General features: G+C 30.2%; 2 protein-coding genes across 2 annotated transcripts; both read left to right on the forward strand.

Moving 5' to 3' along the window:
* Window positions 1–2285: 2285 nt before the first annotated feature.
* On the forward strand, window positions 2286–7126 carry LOC131847086 (27 kDa glycoprotein-like; the record flags this gene model as incomplete). The annotated part of the gene is made up of 6 exons (XM_059196543.1): window positions 2286–2331; window positions 2572–2681; window positions 3074–3183; window positions 4146–4309; window positions 5895–6019; window positions 6827–7126. Coding segments are annotated over 6 exons (696 nt in total), but the record flags the coding sequence as incomplete, so codon positions are not given.
* A 6784-nt stretch (window positions 7127–13910) lies between these two features.
* On the forward strand, window positions 13911–22284 carry LOC131847020 (27 kDa hemolymph protein-like). Its single transcript, XM_059196460.1, has 7 exons — window positions 13911–14020; window positions 18034–18143; window positions 18839–18951; window positions 19994–20157; window positions 20414–20535; window positions 21642–21785; window positions 22188–22284. The coding sequence occupies exons 1-7, from the start codon at window positions 13981–13983 to the stop codon at window positions 22194–22196; spliced, it is 702 nt and encodes a 233-aa protein (XP_059052443.1). The 5' UTR covers window positions 13911–13980; the 3' UTR covers window positions 22197–22284.
* The last annotated feature ends 96 nt before the right edge of the window (window positions 22285–22380 follow it).

Raw genomic sequence — 22380 nt, forward strand, 5'->3', positions numbered from 1 at the left:
GCACAATTCGCTGTATTTAAATAAGTTTGAATTTATGATTTGATATCAATATTCAAGAAATTATCTAAAAATGGTAAAGACGCGAATCAATGGATAAGCGTAAAACAGGGCCTAATTAAAATATCAGCACATTTCAACATCATCATAACATAGTTGGGTTAGCATTGATCAAATCATATTTGTAAAATAATATTAACCTGTCATGACTGAGAATCGAACACAAAACCTCGTCGCTGCAATTGCAATACCGACGGCGTTTCCCATTCCTTAGTAATTAAACATGTAAACTTCCAGTGCATTTCTCCAGTAGTTACTTAGCATTATTTTAGAAGCTGCTCAATATCATAAGGAGTTTATATTTAATTTATTTAGTATAATAAACGTAATTTATACAATCATCTAAAGTTTTTGATGACAATATTATTCGTGCCATACTTCACCCATACTATTTCTGATTTCGGAAGACCATTATTGTACTTTAATTAACATGTGACGAGTAGGGTTCTTGGACGAGACAATTGTGTTATTAGCACGTATAAATTTTAAATTGTCGAAGTTAAGTTACCGGCTATCTATGTATTTTATGACGTCGTATAAATATTCAGCGAATATAATAAGCGTTCAACAAATTGCCATTACATTAATATGATAAAGTTTAAAATAAAATATAGAAGCGAAATTGCATTTTAATTTTATGAACATGGAATTTTATTAAAGGTAATGTGAGGTTTGTAAGCTGTGCTTCGTTTGAAGGTTACGATTGAAATTATACAGAATAAGAGGTATGATATCTTAGTCCTCTGAAATGGCCACACATGAGTGATAACACAGGTATCTTGTGATAACATGACATCCATAGTGCTATTCATGTATATAGGCAACGGCTATTCCTCCTCGCACAATTTCATTTACTTTCATTGGCATATTGATTCAAATGACATAAAGAATATCCACGATTACTACTATCATGTGTGCTACAAACTTGTTTTCAGTGCCAATTTTATAAAAAAATCCTATTATATATTATGTATTATATATAAATACCTGCATTTTTTTATGAATGATAATGGAATGGTGCACCTAACTGCGCTAACGATTTACGCTGTCGGGGCACCAGTGGCGAGTGATAAGATAAGCATGAGGTCAGGTCAGTTAGCCCACCATAACAAATTGACTAAGAATTTATCGTGATGATTTCCAGGGAGAACTGCGTGGAGGTCAACCTGAAATGGTACATAGCTAGTCCCTTTAGATGACACTGTAATAGGTACTTAGAGGAAAATTATAACAAGAAATACCAATGAAATTTTGTCATAACCGGTCTTTATGGTTTCCCACTATAGTTCATTATGATAACCTCAGATATGTTTATGAGTTAATATAGTAATTATAATACATATGTAGCTATACATATGTATATTGGGTTATTCAAAACGAAACAAATAATTCAAATAGACCAAGTCTATTTACAAGCACTATTTAACCGACTTCGACAATAAGTAGGCATTTTATTGATGTTTTCTGGATGTTGATTACTCTCTCTTTTATACAAATACTGCATGAATTTGGCGGTAATGAAATAAATGAAATAACGAACTAGTGTTTTATTTATGGCATAATTATTCCTTTAAAAACTTAAAGGATTTGGGAGGGAACGGTTTGGTAGTAAGGGTTACTATAGTAGTTACATTCTGGAGTACCATGTCCGGTCGATCTGTGCGTTATGCCCTCGAAAACATTATGGTCAATTCCTTGAACTGACTGACCTAACTTCATCTTTATTCCATCATCCTCCAATGGTGCCTTTCCAGCGTATACCGTAGCGTAGGCGGCTGCACTATTCCATATTCAATAAAAAAAATGGATAATATAAAAATATTTTATTAAAAAATATATATATTACTAATCAACTTATATTACATTCGCGTGATTCGATCTTAAAAATTATTTGCACGCCGACAGTCTGTTGGAAAGGTTGTATCAATTAATTATAAATTACTGTCATAGTCATTTATTTTTACTACAACTCTGTAACTGTAATAAATAAAGACTTGTATAAGTACAAATATAAAATCTATTTTGCTTTAGTAATTATTTACAAAAATTAGTTTAGAATTGTCCAGATATTTATATCTAAAACTGACCTTATAGTTCACAATAATATACGCAGCGATGCCTGTTATCTGCTCTTTAGCTATAAAATACATATATTAATAATTAAACTATACAGTTAATATTTGGCGTACCTATTGATACTAGTGTATCTTGTTAAGTGCTAAATCCAATTCAAAATGTTTTCGAAAGGGATTCTGTTTGTGATCATGGTGACGGGTAAGTACTATGATATAATCATAATTAATAATTTCTATTCTCAATCCAAGCTGTGAGTTAGCGTCAGGTCATGACTCTTATCCTCTAATTTCACGTCTTTATATCTCCCGTAGACCGAAATACAGTTTCCAAAGCAAGTTTGGTAAATATGGAGACTTTTTACTTATTATTATATGTAGCGAGTTACAATTAACTTAATTTAAGTTCTATTAATTATTTTTTTAATAATTGTTTTGACAGGTGTAATATGTGATAATAATATACGAAGCAAATTGCGTGACCACATTCATAAATACACAGAAGCGGAATGTACTAAAAACAATGCGAGAGATAAAATTAGTGAAGTCGAGGTATACTATATGGATATACTATAATAATATATGTAATATATCAGTAAAATGCACTGCCTTATATTCAATGTTGAACACTGTGATTAATTTAGAAAGAGATAAAAAAAATTAAGATGTTTTAGAGAACTTACAATAGAAAAGAAGTTTAGATATTTTTTTAACTGAAATGGTAAACAAGCTAATCAGGACCACCTGAATGTGGCAACCGTCGATTTTTTACATAAATTGGACATAACGTCACACATCCGTAAATTAATACAACTATAAATATATGTGAGTATAAATTATTTGAATTATGTGGGAATTGAACCTGCGACCATCAGAAGTGTGATGGTATGTTAAGCGACTAGACCACGAAGGTACTAATTTATTACATTTTCTGCCATAAACAGGAAGTCGGACTTACCTTCATGGATTGCATGTTAGATAACATCAAACTAAAATTAATTATGGATATGGAGCAGGTTGAAACTGATTCTGATGTTACAGATGTATACAAAAGGTAAGATATATAAACAATATTATTCTGTACTAGCTGTGTCCGTGGTTTCACCTACGTTAAATTTCAGTATAAAATATAGTCTATGTGTTATTATGATGTTTCATAAAAATCTGTTCAGTAGTTTTTGTGTGAAACAGTAACAAACACCCATGCTTACAAACTTTCGCATTTATAATATTAATAAGATGATATGAAGATGACCTTTCAATTGTTGTCTTTAAATTCGGACCAACTATTGAGTACTTACCTCAACAGTCAATGTCAAGGTTTGAGTTGAATTCAGGCTGTAGCCGTAGAGTTAAAGACAAGTTGGCTTTTGTATTGTTTTTTCGTGCTGATTTTTAATCTAATAAAGTTATTAATAACACCACTAACACCAATTAGGTTTAAATCATGTGGTTGACCCACAATTTAACTTATTTCCGATTCGGGCTTTCCGCGAATCTTGTGTTATAGATAGATCTCGAGCCAATGTGTTTACCCGGATATGCTGCGGGTACATGCGTCTCGCGAGGAAGAAATATGTTACTTCCTTTTGTAATATGTTACGCCATTTGCCCTATGTAGATGCAGCTATAAAATTGCTTAGGACAATCAAATTAAAAAATAGATTAATATTTGTCTATGTCTCGCCGGGCTATCTGTTGCCTTGACGCAAATGACTTGACTTCTGGATAAAGGCCAACTAAGGTGGGAGGGAGAATAATCAAGGGAAAGGGAAGATCATAAAAAAATAAATATCAATCCCAAAGAAGCAAAGTCAAAAATTTAAAAAAACTTTCAAAACATACAGCAAACATCTTGGTCTATTCATATTGAAACTTACTGAAAGAAATGGGTAATATATATAACTCAAACTTGATCTATTCATATTGAAACTTACTGAAAGAAATGGGTAATATATTATTATAATTATACATATATATTATTATATAATAATTTGGTGCATAAATATATTTCAGATTATGTAGAGATGTTCCACAAACAAGGACTTGTTTGTACAACTTTTTAAACGGCACGGCGCCCTGTATGAAAGAGAAATATCGTAATGAAATTGATTCCTCCATGGCACAGTTCGATGAGCTTTACAACTACATGTGCGCCAACGACAGTCAGAGATTCACTGGTAAACATTTATTTCAAGTTTTATATTATTAGTTAATTATCTAACCAGTATTTGGAAAACTATTTCTATTTAAATTTATTACCACAATTATCACAAAGTTACCACAATTATCATTGAAGTGGAATTAGTATAGTAGCCATAAATTCTATTCCAAATACAAAATAAATAAAAAGTTGAAAAATTGAAAAGGCTTTATCTAACAGTATTTATAGCCAGACTGGTTAATTTACTAAATATAGAATACATTATTTATTAATTTATAAAACCATGAAGGTTTATCTATGTACGTGACGTACTCTGATATTCTTCCCGATGACTAAGTTGTTATGCTACCGTACACTGTAATTTCATGAAAACTCCATAAAACTCATGATTAATTTTATTAACATAGACCTTCCAGCTTCTCTTGTGCACCGTATATTTTTGTCATTATCCCTACCATCTAGTTTGTAATTTTCCCTGCGGCCAATTCATTAGTATGATTTATTGTATCGATCTGGCTGTTTTATATATATATATATATTATGTATGTATGTATATGTATGTATTTCCAATAATAATATGTAAATATTTATATCAGTTATCTAGTACCCATAACAGATGCTCTGCTTACCGTGGGACTAAATGGCGCTGTGTTGATTGTCCAGGGTTATTTATTTACAACTAGCTATCCCGCACAACTTCCTCTGCATCACACATACTTAACATTTACATATTATATTATATATATTTCGCCCAATTTATATTCAAATTCAAATTCAAATTCAAATTCAAATTCAAAAATCATTTATTCATGTAGGACATTTTAGCCGCTTATGAACGTCAAGTTTTTACATTAGAATTTTTTTTCCCTACCGTCCAGTTCGGTATATAGATCCAATTGAGAAGAACTGGCAAGAAACTCAATTGAATTACTTTTTTTTTAAAATCCAGTTTATTTACAATGCATAGGTATTTATATAGGTGTCTACGTCTAACATTAAATGAAAATCCCGAACATGAAAACTATTGCCATGCACGCTCGTCATTCAAGTAATCGTTTAGTGAGTAATAGGCCTTGCTCGGTAAATATGATTTAATAGTTGTTTTGAATTTATTTAAGGGTAATTCCAATATATCCTTTGGTATCTTATTGTAAAATTTTATACCTATTCCCATAAAAGACCTATTGACTTTACTTGGGGACAGCAAGTTTGTCTTTAAATCTAGTATTAATATTATGAATATTGCTGTTTTTTGGAAATAAGTCAACATTTTTATGAACATACAGGATATTTTAATATATAAATTGAGAAGCAACGGTGAGAATATTTGCCTCTTTGAATTTCTCTCTTAATAAGTCACGACTCTTCATACAGTAGATCGCTCGAATGGCACGCTTATATATAAAATATCTTTTTATTTATAAAATATCTTTTTAAATTATAATTGTATCTGTAAAGTTTCATCGAAATCCGTTCAGTAGTATTTGCGTGAAAGAGTAACAAACATCCATCCATACTTACAAACTTTCACGTTTATAATATTAGTACTATATTTAGTATATAATAATTAATAGATATTACAATACTTTTTCTATGTACAGAGTTCGTTGCTGATGGAGGTTTAAGTTGTGTACACGAGAATGGTGTTCCTCTAAGTGAATGTCTGACGACCACATCGATGGCCCTCGATGGCATCAGCGGTGACAATAGTAGTGAGGATATAAAAGTTAGTTCATTTGCAGTTTTTTTTACAATATATCTATACTATTGGAACCCGCAAACGTTGTTTATCCATATAAATTAAAAGGTCTTTAAAAAATAGGGATTGGTTGTATAGATGGATGAAAAATAGGATTTTATATATTTTTAAAGCCACTTTTTTAAAAATATATTGTCCAAATTAAAAAAATGTTACGGATAACATTTAGAGGTATGAAAAATAGTAGCCGATTCTCAGACCTACTGAATATTCGATTAAAATTTCATAAAAATCACTCAAGAGGAGAATAAAATAGAATAAAAATAGTCGGAAGAGTATGGTATATTATGTTTGATTATTAACATTGTGACACAAGAATTTTATATATAAGATTATTATAATGATATGGAGTGGAGTGATCAATAAGATGATGGTGCATACTGAAACCTCTATAGTATAGATACAGTGACACTCGCTTAAATTGTACCCGGTATTAGTGGACTAGCGGTTTAGCACACCGTCTTACCTCCGAAGGTAAGGGTTCGATTCCTACGGTATAAACATTTCTATTCATGAGTATGATTATTTGTAAAACATCCAGACTAATGTCTGGGATTTTTTCTATGTACTGTACATAGTGTATAAACATATATTGGGACTACATAGTGGTATGTAAATTTTCCTACATTATTATTATTATGGCTATTCCTGACTATGTTCTGTCTCCTTATACGATGATTTATTGCAAGATGGATTTACATTTCCAAACTGTCCAGTTATGTTTTTTTTAATTTCATATCTATGTATACTAAACTTTTGATATTTGCTTTACAGTCGGTTTGTGAAGAGCTTCAGGGGCTCCAGAAATGTATACACGACAACCTAGTTGGTTGCCCGAAAAAATCAACCAGTGCATTTTTTGATGGATTTTTAGAATTGGTTCAAAAGTTTTCCGAATGTAACGATGTCGAATAATATATGGCAGTGTTATTTCGCTCAATACTAAGATCTATTTAGAAAATATTTTCAATATGGTTCTCATAACAATAATTATAATGAAACAAAAAAGCTAACAATAAAATAATATAGCCTTTTTTATTGTTATATTACTTCATCTCCAAAGGGATAAAATAGGCTCTCTTATTTTCCGTGAAGGCAGCACTTTTAATGCATAAAATTAATGCATCATTTATTATCACGACTATAGCGCTTATTATATATTATATATAGTGTCAAATATCTCCGGCCATATCTTTATGTATATTCGTCTAAACATTCTCTGGAATAAACATATCCAAAAATTCTGTAACGGACTTTACATCTATTGTAATTATAACACTTTTGAAGTTGTAATGGATATAACACAATCCTAGTTCATCGGATATGAAGTAGATAATCTGACGATAAATAAGTCTGTTCGATAAATGATCTGTCTAAAAAAGTTGCAGTTTTTTCTTACAGTACAAAAATATGCTTTGTTTTACTTTACTGAAATAGCAAACCACCTCAAGACAGATGAATTGAAAATGGTCGTCGCTCATATATTCCGTTGAGAGCAGCAACAATGGCTTGAATTATAGTATATGTAGTAGCATAGCGTTAGGGTGACTATCCTTATATTATCTGCAATTATTTCATAACACACATACCTAACAATTGAAATTAGGATTAAGTTAATTTATGTGAGTAAAAAAAATTACAATGTATTCTGAAATAAAATTTATTGTTATCATATCATATCCTTTTAATGTAATTAATATTTTCCTAAAATAATTATTAATTATATTCGTACTGATCTGACTAAAATAATAAATGGACTGACAAAATCTTACATATTATTAATATAGTTAAACGAATTATTTTATGGTAAATAATGGTATTTACTTCTCCCGATGTTTCCACTATACTGTTTTGTTTCCTTCCACAGACAGAATAATAGAGATGACGTATTTATACAGTCCGATAGCGATGTCTTATTATGTATATAAGATTTTACATGGAATTTTGTTTACCATTCTAATTGAAAAAATTTGACTTAATAATTTTTAAATTTCGAGCTCTTATTATGTTAAGATTTTACATTTCAATTTGACTTAAATTTTTAAATTTCGAGTAGGTAAATCAGTAAATCTATTTTGGTTAGGCTCCATATAAAAAAATATGAACATCAATATATTAATATAAAAGTAAAATAATAATAAAAATTAAATAAATATATGAAACTCAAAATTGTTTATTCATATATACTCTTTCGGCCACTTATGGACGTAAATTTTTTATCACTAACACTACCATCCAGTTTGGTATACTACGTATTTCCATTGAGGAAAACTGGCAAGAGACTCTGTAGTTAGTAGTTTATTTGACTATTTATTTATTAAGTTTTAAATGAAATAATATAGTTCTAGAAGAATTAATACATCGAAAATCCCTTGTCTGACAACAACGCCTATGACAACGCTCTAGCAATAATCAAACGTTGCTATTCCAAGATTAAAATATAATGTCCCATACCTTGTAATTTCACTGCATAATCGCACCCTGCAACCGAAACACAGTATAAAGCAACTGCTTTGCGAAAAAGGTGTAACTGAGGTACATACTTAAACGACCTTTTGCAGTCTTTTCCTGAGTTTACGACTGTCCCTGTTGATATATAACAGATAGATATAATATTTTTTATTTACATGCGCAAATGATTCCATGCGTGCTAGTTATAAACGAGTACAAAGATAATCAACAACTTAATATTTGACACTGAACTTTTAATCTTGTATTTTTTTCTCATTTCGTGGAATTAAGTTAGTGAGTAAATAACATTGAAGTTGTTTTGATGTTCAATTAATATTCCGATTTTTTATCAATGAGTTTGATAAATTATTTTAGATAAATTAAATAAAACAAAAATAGTAGCACAAAATTAAACAGTTCTGCAAATATAAATTAGAGTTAATTTATGGAAGTTATTTTATTTCTTTTATATATTATACAATATATGTATCTGGAAGCGAAACCAACTAAGTGATCTGATGCATACTTTTTTTTGGTTCTAATTTCAAACTGATCAATGAAAGTAATAATATTATACATGTTCATTACAAAAGCTACAATAATCAATAAATGAAAAATTAAACATTCTCCAAACAAAATTTATACAAATACAATGTAAATAAATGCTAAAATATGTAGAATTTACTAAATTCACTAGAATATTTTTAATTACATTCCATCGTTTGATCTCGCTGATGATTCCTCGTATTTACTGATAACTGTGTCCAATGGTACTACATATAAGGGATATCTGTGACGCATGGAGCTCCGGTAATGCACTTTTTTGTATACTTCCTTCTCTTTCTGTGCCACATCATCAGCAGTGTCAGAGGTTTGTGCAGGTACCTTTCTATATTCCATCAAATTTGACTCTTCGGTAGTAAATCCTGGTGATATATTAGTCTCCTCAATGTTGGTTTCAATGCTGTGTACCACACAACAAACAAAAACACACAAAATGACTGCGTATGTATATTGATAATTCATTTTTGGTAATTAATTATTGTAATTACTGGTAATTACGTCCGTTGCTAGTATATCGGTTACTGTCTGTAAATGGTATGCTTCATAATGATATATCTATCGTTAATATTGTAGGCGATGTAATTATATACTTACTAACATATCATATTGTTATCAGACACGTAGTCAGTGTACTTATATATTATTCAGAATTGATTTTTGCAGTATAATTAGGCATATACTACGTTGTTACAAAACTTCATAGACGAACTAAAATTATTGTTGTTAATCAAGAATGTAAGAATAATAATAAATATACGTATCTATATAATCGTTATAAAGCACTAAATTATTTGATAATCGTTAAATTAAAAATGAAAAAGAATTTAATCCGACAAGAAGAAATTTAAATGTATAATATATTAAGAGCGATTTAATTTAATAAAAATGGCCTTGAATTTATCATGAATCGCCGACCTGAAACAAAACAAAGTCAAGTATAATACACGCAAAATCAGAGTACACACATAGTATTTGTTTTGATAATATAATTAATGTATAATTTTATAGTAGGTAATTCTAGGAAACTACTTTTTTGGTTACGTTTGTCATTTCTTCTTTCTAATCGGCTATGTACTATAATTATGTCCATTTGTTTACCTACTCTAACCTTCTACGTAGGACGAATGGCAAAACCAGAGCTTATGAGAATATAATTTCACAAATACTAGTGATTCGTGATTGATGTCTGTGGTACAGTTCGTTTTTGAAAGCTGTATTTTTCAAAATTGTATGTCAAAAGGGGAAAAAACATGAAAATTCAATTCCAAGCAACAAAGGTACTTCAGCAATGTTTTATAATAAGTGGAATAGATAACCTATAAGGGTTATCTATTCACAACAAATTGTCAAGCAAATCTCGACCATTTGACAACACAGTTGTTAGCTCACCACAATAAGTGAACTATTCTGGGCCTCCATTTACAGTAATCGAAATCTTATGGACTTATAACTACATAAGTATTAATTACTTTTATTATAGAATAGAATAGTCAACCCTTCACTCAGGATATATGTAGATAATTGAATGAATATTGTTTCTTTGAATCAGTGCGTTAAAATATTGTACTCATGTACAATACAAGTAGTACATTGTAAGTAGGTACTTAATATTGACCACAAGAGCCTTGTGGTCAATGTTAAGTACCTACTTACAATGTTACGTCCCTTATATATGTATATTATTCTAAGTTATTTTTTTAGAATGTAGGCATGTATTTCATAGTTACAATATGATAATACGATGATATTTACGACGGGGATATACGACAATATAATACGGGAAAAGATATATAGAAAGATGGCAGAAGAAAAAGGTTAGTGCATTTCTCACGAAACGCCTCCATATCCAAAATACATAAATCATACAGAAATCAACAAAATGTGAATTTTGAGCTAGATTAAGAATTTAAATCGATGATTACTTTAGAACTTATATTTGGACAATGTTACCTATATATCCAATTCTACGTAAACAGTTTTTTTTCTTATTCATGATGATGAAATAGTGCATCCGCCTGCACTAACGGTTTACACTGGCGGAGCACCAATGGAGGATGATAAGAAGACCAGAAGGTCAGGTCATTTAGCATTCAGTAAATATATGGTGAATTTATCAGGATGAGAGAGAGAGAACCAGGGAGAACGACGTGGAGATCAACCTGATATGGTACATTGCTAGTAATGGATTATTAGTCCACATTACTAACAATCCACGTCCATCCTATATACACAGTTAAATATAACTATACTATACATACAATATATGAAACTGTAATTGTAGTCGATTGTGCAGGAGACAAATAAATAACCTTTAAATTGATTGAAATTTAATTTAAAATATTTCCACGTATAGCTAAATTGCCAATTAAATTGAATACAAATTAACCATTACCTATATTTGGAAATATTTACTTGTTTACATATAAATAGATTTAATTGCATTTTGAATACATTAAAGTATCCTAAATAGATAAATGACAAAAGATGACTTATCTCTAATAAAAATAATATACTAATTATTATAAAGATAGATACCAGTGAAGAAAAACCAGACAGGTTTGCCCACTGCCATGTTGGATTTAAATCTATATACCGAAATGTGTTGTTTTTTACTCTTTTGGCAACAAACAGTCGTTATATATAAGTATATAAATGTACAATTAAACCTATTTTAACAATAGACATTGAGCGTTGATAACTTTTACATAATCACATAATCTAGTAGACTAAAATAAAAACTACATGTTTTAAAATAATGCGAAAAACTTACAACAAAATAAAATAATTATGCAAAAATTATAAAGACGATAATAATAAGGCTTATTTTAGTTTTTCGTATAGTTTCATTATGTATTAAAAAACTAAGGTGCAAAAGGGTGTTAATATTGCGTTCACAATTGCACCAATCATTGACAATACCTCTAAATACCCTCCCCGAGATATCAGTCATGATGTTTTGTTTAAGTATACCAGGTTTAAACGGCGGATTATTCATATCAATATCAAACGTCTTATTACAATATTAGATAGGTACATATCGATCTTTGGACCGACATATTACGGATGTTTAACCATTTTAATAGTGAAATTTAAATAAAATGTCGATTTGTACGTACATGGTAAAGTGCAGAATATTTTTCTTTATTACCTAGCTACCTGCTTATGCGTTTCATTAATTAAATTAATAGACATAGGTACATATCCTGTTGCATATATAATAAAATTCTTCACAGTCGATATTATGGTCTGTTTATCACGCACTGAAATAGGTTCCGTATGTGTGTCGAATTTATTTACACCGCGCGGCAACACTGTTGCCTAGTTACGGTCTATATTAGAAAATTAACAGGAAAATTAAAAATCATTCGTATACCATTTGTAAATACTTCTACAATATAAATATGTACATAGCCGCAACCTGTTTCATCTCCTCAACTCCCTCATTCCACCTACTGGCTGCTACAAAGGAACACAATACGAAACATTAGCGGCCCCATAATAATCACTAAATGTTTTTATAGGTTACTCTTTACAATTATAAATTTGTAGGCAGATATTCTTTTGCCATACGTACTAAAAACTAAAAAAATACAGACTGTTTGCATTAAAAATGAGTAATTTACCAGTAGTTATCGATTAGTCGATTGCGTTGAGTGACATTAACTTAATAGTATTTAAACTACCTACATGGTTATAGTTCTCACCCTATACCTAAGCTTATATTATTATAATTACGTGTACATTTGAACTCACTAACTACTTTGCAGTACTTTGCAGGGCAAACCATAAGTTTCTAATAGCCTACACGAATAAAGGTATTTTGATTAGATTTCAACTATCTTCGGTTAAGAACTATGACCGAAGGAATATTCAAATTTCACACGATATTTTCGACAGTACTGTGCGGATATTGAAAAATAATTCAACTTGCAATCGATAATTGTCACGATTAGTAGGTACATGTTTTTTTCTGTAATTACCATTACTACGTGCTTGGGTCTTTATTGTGGAATCATTAACATTAAAAATATTAAATGAATGTGTATTTATTTTTTGTTATATTTTTAATAAATAGTATTTTTAATAATATAACAAAAAATAATTTCTATTCACGGTAATATAATGCAAGACAATTCGACAAAATCTTATGTGTATGCTTATTACCTCTTTCCCTTCTATAACAATAATATTTATTTGAAAATATCATTATTTAAGTAAACACCTCTATATAAAATATCCAGCAAGATGTTTAGTTTTGTTTACAGATGAAGATGGAATGGTTATCTTATCTTGCACTACTACCAGAGATGGACATAAATTAGATCATGAATAGTCTACTATAGAGAATTCAATAGAAATTAATTAAACAATGATAGTAAAATAATACGGATAAAAGATCCCATTACTTACAATTACCTTGATCTGTTTCTATACATTACCTTTCACACATTACACATTTCAACTTAAAACTGTAAAGTAGCAACAAAATTATTTAAAAGAGCAACACGCAAGTTTCGTGCTCATTCTTCTTTCCGAATATATGCTTAATATACGCATGTTAAATAGTAATAAACCATTATGTTTGTCTTTTTTTTTTGTAATTTCTTAAACTAATATACGTGAGACCATTAAGAACACAAACCTCAGGATATCTTGTCGTAATTTTTATATAAATCTAAATTTAAATACGACGACATCTAATCTAAACTGCTGTAATTATTCCAACGTAGGTACTCGTATCTACGCGACAAAGTAACTACCACATTCTTATCGTATGATCGGAGAATAGTGGGTATGTGAGTCAATGTGTTAATATAGGTGTATATATGTATCCCGGCTGGTCACAACGATTCAGTTGTCATCGGACTCCCGGGGTTAAATAGCGTGCACAAACCTATACACAGTGCTTCAAGATGTTGTGGAAACTAGCCTTTGTAACCGTTTTGGCAGTTGGTATGTTTTTTTTAGTACGCATAGTCGCATACGTATTACATGCAGTCTTATTATGCACTCAATATTAGTCTGCGTTAGTTAAGAATGAAATTCGAATTATAAAAATTTTAATTTATATTTTTTTATTCTGAAATTTAGAAATTTTAAGACGGTATCGGAAAAATATTTTTTAATTATTTAATTAATTGCGTGCGATTTGTTTAATTTTGTATTATACTCTGCCTAGTTTCATATTTGTAGTTTAATGTCTATGTACGAGTAAATAAGGTCTGTGGTTTGATTCTCCGTTGATTTGATTTGGATTTTTAATGAGAACACTGAGTTGAGTCCAACTCTGAATTCTGGATTCTGCCTACACTTTTAACATTGTGGTTTAATTTGTAACTTTTACCTTTTATTTACATAACTATTTAATGTATAAAGTTACTTTAGTAGAATAAACTATATGTCACTTCTCATCTAATTATTTTTTTACGAAAACATTATAATCTTTCCATTTGTAGGTACATAAATATTTTTTTTGAGTAAAGTATTAATTTAATAAAGAATCACATGAACTTGCTTTACTGTATGAAAACACTCCTAATTTATCGTACTATATTATTACTACATAAACAATGTTAGTATCTATTTACTATATATTTTCATATCTAAAGGTAAATGAAAATGAAAATATATAGTATAGTAGGTAAATAGATAATTATTAATTATCTATTCACTAATAATTTAATGGAAATTGTATATGTTGTAGCGAACGCTAATACGTTGACATTGCATTTATATAAAAAAAAACCATATGGTATTTTTTATAGTACTTTAAAATTTTATAGTTTATTTAATTTATTACTTAGGCGCTACTTGAGTTTTTATTTGTTTCTATAAGTTAAATTTATTTTAATGTTAAAATATCCAGTTAGGTTCTTTAATGATAGATTAGTTAGCGGGTAGACATATAAAAAATATTATCCGCAATAATGGTTTATTCAAATTTAGTCATAGTCATTAATTATACAATTATGTTTCAATACATATTCATTAAAAAATATTGGTCCAAACTGTAGGTAATAATTTCTGTTCAGTAATCATAATATTAATTTAATTTAAATTTTGAAACGCTTCTAACGTACAAGATAAAATCCACAGGCTTGTATTATATGCTCAGTGCTACATTACCTTAAAATAAAGAGACACTGGAAATGATAACAAAATATTGAGAATTTGTGTTAGGTTCTATTAAGGTGTAATATGCCGTATCAACAGACGGGTAGATATAATAGTATATAAATAATAGGGTGGTATAAAAATACCATCCCAAGTAAGGGTTCATTTATAATCATTTATTCATCTTACCAATATTATAAATGCGAAAGCTTGTGAGTACCGATAGATGTTTGTTACTCTTTCATGCAGAAACTACTGAACGGATATGAATTACAGTGATATAACTTATACATCATAATGATATATAGGTTATAAATTCCACGCGGGTAAAACCGCGGGCACAGCTAACAATATTATACTATAATACAATTGTATGAATACAAATACAAATTCATAAGAAATATTAGTCCAAAGTAAACAATGTTGGTCCAAACTGTAATAATTATTGTTCAGTAATTATAACGTTAACATATTTTTAAATACTGGAACACAACCTGATAACAAAATTTACAGTTTGATAACGCTTTCATAGCGTCCTAGAATTCATATTCATACTAATATTATAAATGCAAAAATATTTGTCTATATCTCTGTTTTTTACTTTACGACTAAACTGTGATCTTACTAAAATTTGACATGAAAATATATGTATTGTATAGCGACGCTACGATGGACATAGTCTCAATCAATCGATTAATTAGATTATTAGATATAAATAATTTATTATTGACATTGTTTTGTAAATTTATTTATTTCTGCTCATTTATCATATTTGCGCTACTAAATACTCATTTATTCTTATCATCAGATACTAATTAGTTAATGGTACATAAGTATAATAATGATTATATAAGTAAACAACTATAGTTAAATAATGATAGCCATAGTAAGTTCCAAATTTGACAGTAGATTAAAAATATAGCAATTCAAAGGTATCTAATTATAATTAAGTATATTTAAATAAAGAATTTTTATAATCTGTAATTATTCAGGGAAAAAGGCTTAGATAATTTCTTACGTTAATAAATTCATATAATTATTATTAGTCCTGTTAATTTTTTAATACTCCATACTAAAATTACTATGTGTCTGCATGATTGGTGCCTCAGTAGCTGTTACCCACGACTGACAGGAGATATTCTATTTTAGATGAAAGATAGCTATATCCACGTATGCCATCTATTCTTTTTTAATATTTCAATAAGATACGTTCAGCCGTTTTGATGAAAGGTAGCAAACATACAGAATACCCCCTTTCAATTAAACGTGGTAATATAGATAACTATGAGTTTACTACTGACAAAAACTTCGAGCATTAGTTTTAATTTAATTTCATATGAACGGCTGAAGGTTTCTATGTAGGTTTCAGAGTTATGATATTTAATTATTGCTTATGAGGTACCTATAATACTTGACCATTAACTACGTATTAATATTTTTTATAGTGTGATATAGAGTTTATTATAATATAAAAATAGTAATATTTAATTATCTATTTAATTTTTGTTATAATATTAAAAAAATAATATCTATTATATAATACGTGGGTTAATCCAAGTTACACGAACAAAGTCGGGAACACATCTTGTTTCGTTACAGAGTACAGACATCCCTATTTGAGCGTTAAACTGCATGTTCCCCTCTTCCTGTGGTGCTCCATTTATCAATTTACCTCATCAAACGAACGGTAGCATTATGCTTAGTACGGTATATTTAGCTTATTGAAGTTTAATGACATTTCCACCATCTTTGTTCCTTTAGAGATATTTCGATATTTTTATTTATTTAAATTTAATGCAACATACAGCTCAATACGTAATAGGACAAGTGCTGGACTTATCATCGCATGATGTTAAGTCCAGCAAATGTGTTGCTATTTTTTACTAGTCAAGCATCTGTAGTGATGAGAATAATTGTTGGCAGTGCAAATATCGTATCATGATAAAAATAAAAATGTTGATATAAAATGTGAATAATTAGTTATATATATTAAAGGTATATAATATATAAGGAATAATTATTGACAATATTAATTGTATTTTTTTATATGTAATCTTAATCATAATAAAAAACTTTATATATGCCATGTGATTTTGTGCTAGTGTGTAGTAGTAGGTGGTATATAAATATTGCCATTCTAATCATGTATATGTCGAGTGAAGATGTATTTTTTCTACGTCAATTTGTATGTATAATTAGTACGCGATTGTTTTCGTACGTACTCGTAGGTAACGTACATTTTAGGTATCTCCCGGATATGTAAACACGATTATAATTCATTTCATTATTATATAATATGTCATAAGTTATTGCGACAATAACTTATGTATTGATAGAGGAAATAAATGTAGGTGATTGATTCTAATTGTAATCAACACTTTATTGTGATGAATTTAGAGCTTAAGTTACAACAAACAGTTAGGCAACAAATAAACAAAGTTCGCAGCTCATAATTTGAACGCGTTTTCATAATAAACAAAGATATATAATGTTAATTTTAGATAAAAATTAGAGGTCATTGACCCTGTGATTGTACTATCATAAATAATGTTGCTAAGGTACTTATTCATTTTACTATCTGTAATTTACCTAAATTTGCTATCTCAAGTTTGTGACACGAATTTGACCTCTATATTACAATATTGTACAATTAAGGTTTTATTATTCAGTGATAAATAATAACATGATATTGTACACATATCATATTTTGTGTAAAACTCGTGACATCATAGATTTTTTTTTATAGTAGAACAGTGTTTCCAAATTTTCCAAATAAATAATCCTAATACTGTATTGAAACATTGAAACCTAAAAGTTTTTTTGAAGATACAAGCGTCATTTCTATTTTTCAGGTGTTTTAAGCGATACTGTAATAAATGAAGAAGCAACACAAAAAGTTAGAGATGCACTAAAAGCGCAATGCAAGAAGAATGGCGCAGAAGACCAGGCGGCTTCTGTTGAGGTGCGTATGTGTATTTATCTACACACGATGTATTTTGCGTGGGTACCTCTGTCTCACCTATTACAAATACTAAGTAGCTCGCTTTGTAAGTTGTTTTTGTTGAAAAGTGAGATATGGTAGTGATATTATAGGGTGCACTGTCGTATTATCACAGTCCTCCTTCCGGAGGGTTATTACCTCTAATATAATGACCTAGCAGGTCATTATTCATACATACGGATGAGCCAACCTTTTGCTTTTCCAGTTACATGATTATAAAAAATTACATACAGAGATACTGTAATAGTGAAAACTAAGCCTATTTTTTAATAAATATATAAATAATATTAAATAATAACCCTGGTCAATTACACAGCGCTATCTAGTCCCGAGCTATGTAGAGCTCATAGTAGACATCTGATACAAATACTTATACACATTTTTTTTTCTAAATACATACTAAATATACATTGAAAATACCCTAATAATTGTATACGGATACAAACAATCGTAATCATGAATACAAATGTTTGTACCGCGCGAGGAATCGAACACGCAACAATCGAAGGTAAGGGAGTAAGATAATCCAAAGGTAGTTTCATATTACTAATTTTGTTACAATTGGACTACATTTCTTTATAAATTAAAATACATACATTCCTACTTAAATCGTGTTTATATTAAGTTTATTTCAATAAAGGTTATTTCCATTACAGACAGCAGCTCAAAATTTCGTTGAATGTGTTAAAGGCTTGTTTGACTTTTCAACTATCAAAAAAGAAATCGAAGATGCTAAACCCAATGGAGCCCTCGACGAAGTATTCGGAAAGTAAGTAAAATTGGTTGTTCACTACCGACGGGTATTCTAATTAAATTACACAAACACTTACTAACTAAACGAATTCTACACCTGAACTATGATTGATGAAAACTGTACGAAAATCCGTTCAGTAATTTGTTAATTATCGCCAATATACCGACTAAGAGAAGGGACTTTTCTATATATAAGTATGGTTAGATTTAATATTGAAATAAGTAGGTACGCATTTGAAAGTTCTAACAACCGCCAAAACCTTCGTTTTTATGAATTGAAATAATGATAAGGTACATAACCAATACCTCATAATAAAATAATCTAAGGATGCTGTGGATTTATATTCCAACCCATCCAAAGAAATAATCGTCGAATGAATTCTATAAACGATTAATTAATATACTTTATTGAATTTGTAACATTAATAAAATAAAGTTAATTATATAAAAATCTGAGCGAGGGCTTATCCCTGAAAGAGATCTCTTCCAGCCAACCTAACATTGTAACAAAGGTGGTAGTTAGCGGGCAACGATAGTGCTTAAGTTTTAGTAATAACAATAGTCTGATGTATACTTTAAAACAAATAAAGACATATATAAAGACATCTTAAATATGTACTCAATAAATATTATATAATAATTACTTAATAAATATTATATAATAATTACTTAATAAAAAATGTATAACAATGTTATACATGCAGCTATTATATAGTTTCTCATTAATCAATGCAGAAGATGGATTGATGTCAGTTGAAAACTCTCGTGTTATTGTCAATATGTCACTGAAGAGTTAGCTCATGAGAACTGTAAATTAATTTACAATATTTGTCTCATATTTCTCACTCTCCCATGATTCTATAATCTATTATGAAAGTACAGGATGATAATGGAATAGGGTGTCTAACCTAACTATTTACACTGGCACCAGAGGAGGATGATAAGATGGATATAATGGGTGAATCCGAGATTCGCGTGGTGGTCAACCTGACGTTGTATTGTATATTGCTAGCAAATAGGTCATTAGTTCACATTACTAACAAGTCCATTCCCCCCAGGTATTGCGCAAAGTCCCCGCAACTGAAGACCTGTATCCATAGCCTAACAACATCTATAAGCCCGTGCCTTGAGAGCACCACCCGGGAGCAGATTGGACCACTTAACAATGGAGCAGATCAGCTTATCGACTTCGTGTGTTACAAGGATGGTGACAGGATCGCTTGTAAGTAGTGATGCTGTTCGTAGTGAGAAATATAATGTATCACCACTCCTTTTCGCAACCAGTGTCATAAAACAAAATATATTGAATGATTGTCAAGTTTTTGTGCTTAAAATTATACATCGTATGATACATATATGTATTTGGTATAAAGAAAGACACAGACACAGGCTTTTTTTCCGATCATTCGTAATTACGCAAACAAGGTCGCAGTCTTAATTTATTATTATACTGTAGTATTTTTTATTATTATTTTCAGTGTTCATCGCTGAAGGAGGCCCCGAATGTTTCCAAAGCAAGGCCGAGCCCATCCGTGAATGCGCAAACAAAATCAAAGACAGTGTAGCTAGCGTTGAAGCCGCTCAGAGCCTTACCATTGTTGTGAGTGGTCATTTTATTCCCTTTGCCTGTAATATGTAGCCTTGCCATCAATAAATTGCGCCACTCTAATTTGTCACGTATTACTATTAAAAATTTCATGTTGTGTTTGACACAATCGATTTTTAAATTGATTATTTAAAAAACTAGGGAAGGATAATGTAATCACTAATCTATAATACAAACAATAGCCTAATTTCAATATACGTTTAATAATAATAATTAATTATAATGTACTTGTTTGTAACTATCGTTGTCAAATACGATGACATCAGGATGAGATGAAGTCAAGTTAGTTAGGACACCATAGTACAATAAGAAACTAGGAAGTACTTAGGGGAGATATGTAATGATAACGTAACGTACGTGTATATAGGTTACCGCTTACTATTAGGTTCGACAGCTTATTTACCAAAACCTTGCCTTTATCCCATTATAGAAGAGGATAACAGACTGCGCCGACCCCAGCGCAGTCTGTTATCCTCTTCTACTGATCCCTATCAGCCATCATATCTGAGCATTCTCTCCTTTTATTCATATCATCTTTTACACAATCCATACATCTTTTTTTGGTCATCGTCTCCCTTTCCATCAACCCACGTTCATGTTATATACTTTCTTTTAGACATGGTCAGCTCGCAACAGTCGTAACTTGTCTATAACTGGCGCAACTTTCAAACGTCCTCGTATATACACATTCCTTGTTCTGTCATTCCTGGTTAGCCCACATATCCATCTCAACATTCGCATTTATGTCACACCTTTCCACCATCCCATTTACTGCCCAATATTCAATATACATAATGTCAGGTCTTATAATAGATTTATAAACTTTTCCCTTTAGTGTCAAGGGCATTCAGCGGTCGCATATGGTACTCGAAACTTGTCGCCATTCATCCATTCAGCACTAATTCTGTGCCTTACATTACGGTCTATGTCGACATTGATCTGAATAATTGAACCGAGGTACCGAAAATTGAAGCATTACCATGTTTACCATTCCAAATACATATAAAATGTGGGTGTAAACGTAACTACCTACTAGTAATGGGGCTATCAATTCTTATTACTGACAATTCCGTAGTTATACATGTTATATATTATTACAGGAGCAATGTGGCAAATTCGATGAGTTGACATCATGTATTGTGAAGGCTTTAGAGGGTTGCACCACACCAACACCTGGCAACATGGCCGAGTCTCTGTTCCGATTTGTCCGCAAAGGCTCGCCTTGTAACACAGCAGCCCCCAAGGTAATAATAATATTTAACTAATTAAATAAATAAGTGCAATAAATAATTCATTCAGAATTAATTTGAAACGTCAATTGCCACGCTTAAAGAAATAAAAAAGTTAAAAGCTATATGTGTAATAAAAGTGAAGCTGTAAACCATATTAAATTTTATCATCAAGTAAATCGTCAGTTTCGTGAGGCCTAATTCGAATATTGGAAGTAATAGGTTATATAAAACCTTACAAAATCGTGTAGTACTGAGAATAATAGTTTAAGAACCAAAAATCTTATTTATGTACAGATGTAAGATTGTAAATGACGACTAGGACATATATTACATCGTATTCTGTGATCGGTATCATATACCGGTATCGGTATCATATACTATATTTTACTAATAATATTTATTTCTATATTGCAGAAGAACTGATGAGTGTTAACATCATAAGCGGAGCGGTGTGATATTGTGCCATTTTCAAATGTAACTTATCGTTAATAAAATGTATATTACGATATTACATGTTTTTTTGTTGAAGGCAACTACATCAACCTTCATCTCGGATATTAAATGGGAACTGTCTCCAATATATACATATGAAATAGTCCAATATATA

Source organism: Achroia grisella, unplaced genomic scaffold (assembly GCF_030625045.1).
Source record: "Achroia grisella isolate CSIRO2021 unplaced genomic scaffold, CSIRO_AGI_Agris_v1 utg515, whole genome shotgun sequence".
NCBI lineage: Eukaryota > Metazoa > Arthropoda > Insecta > Lepidoptera > Pyralidae > Achroia > Achroia grisella.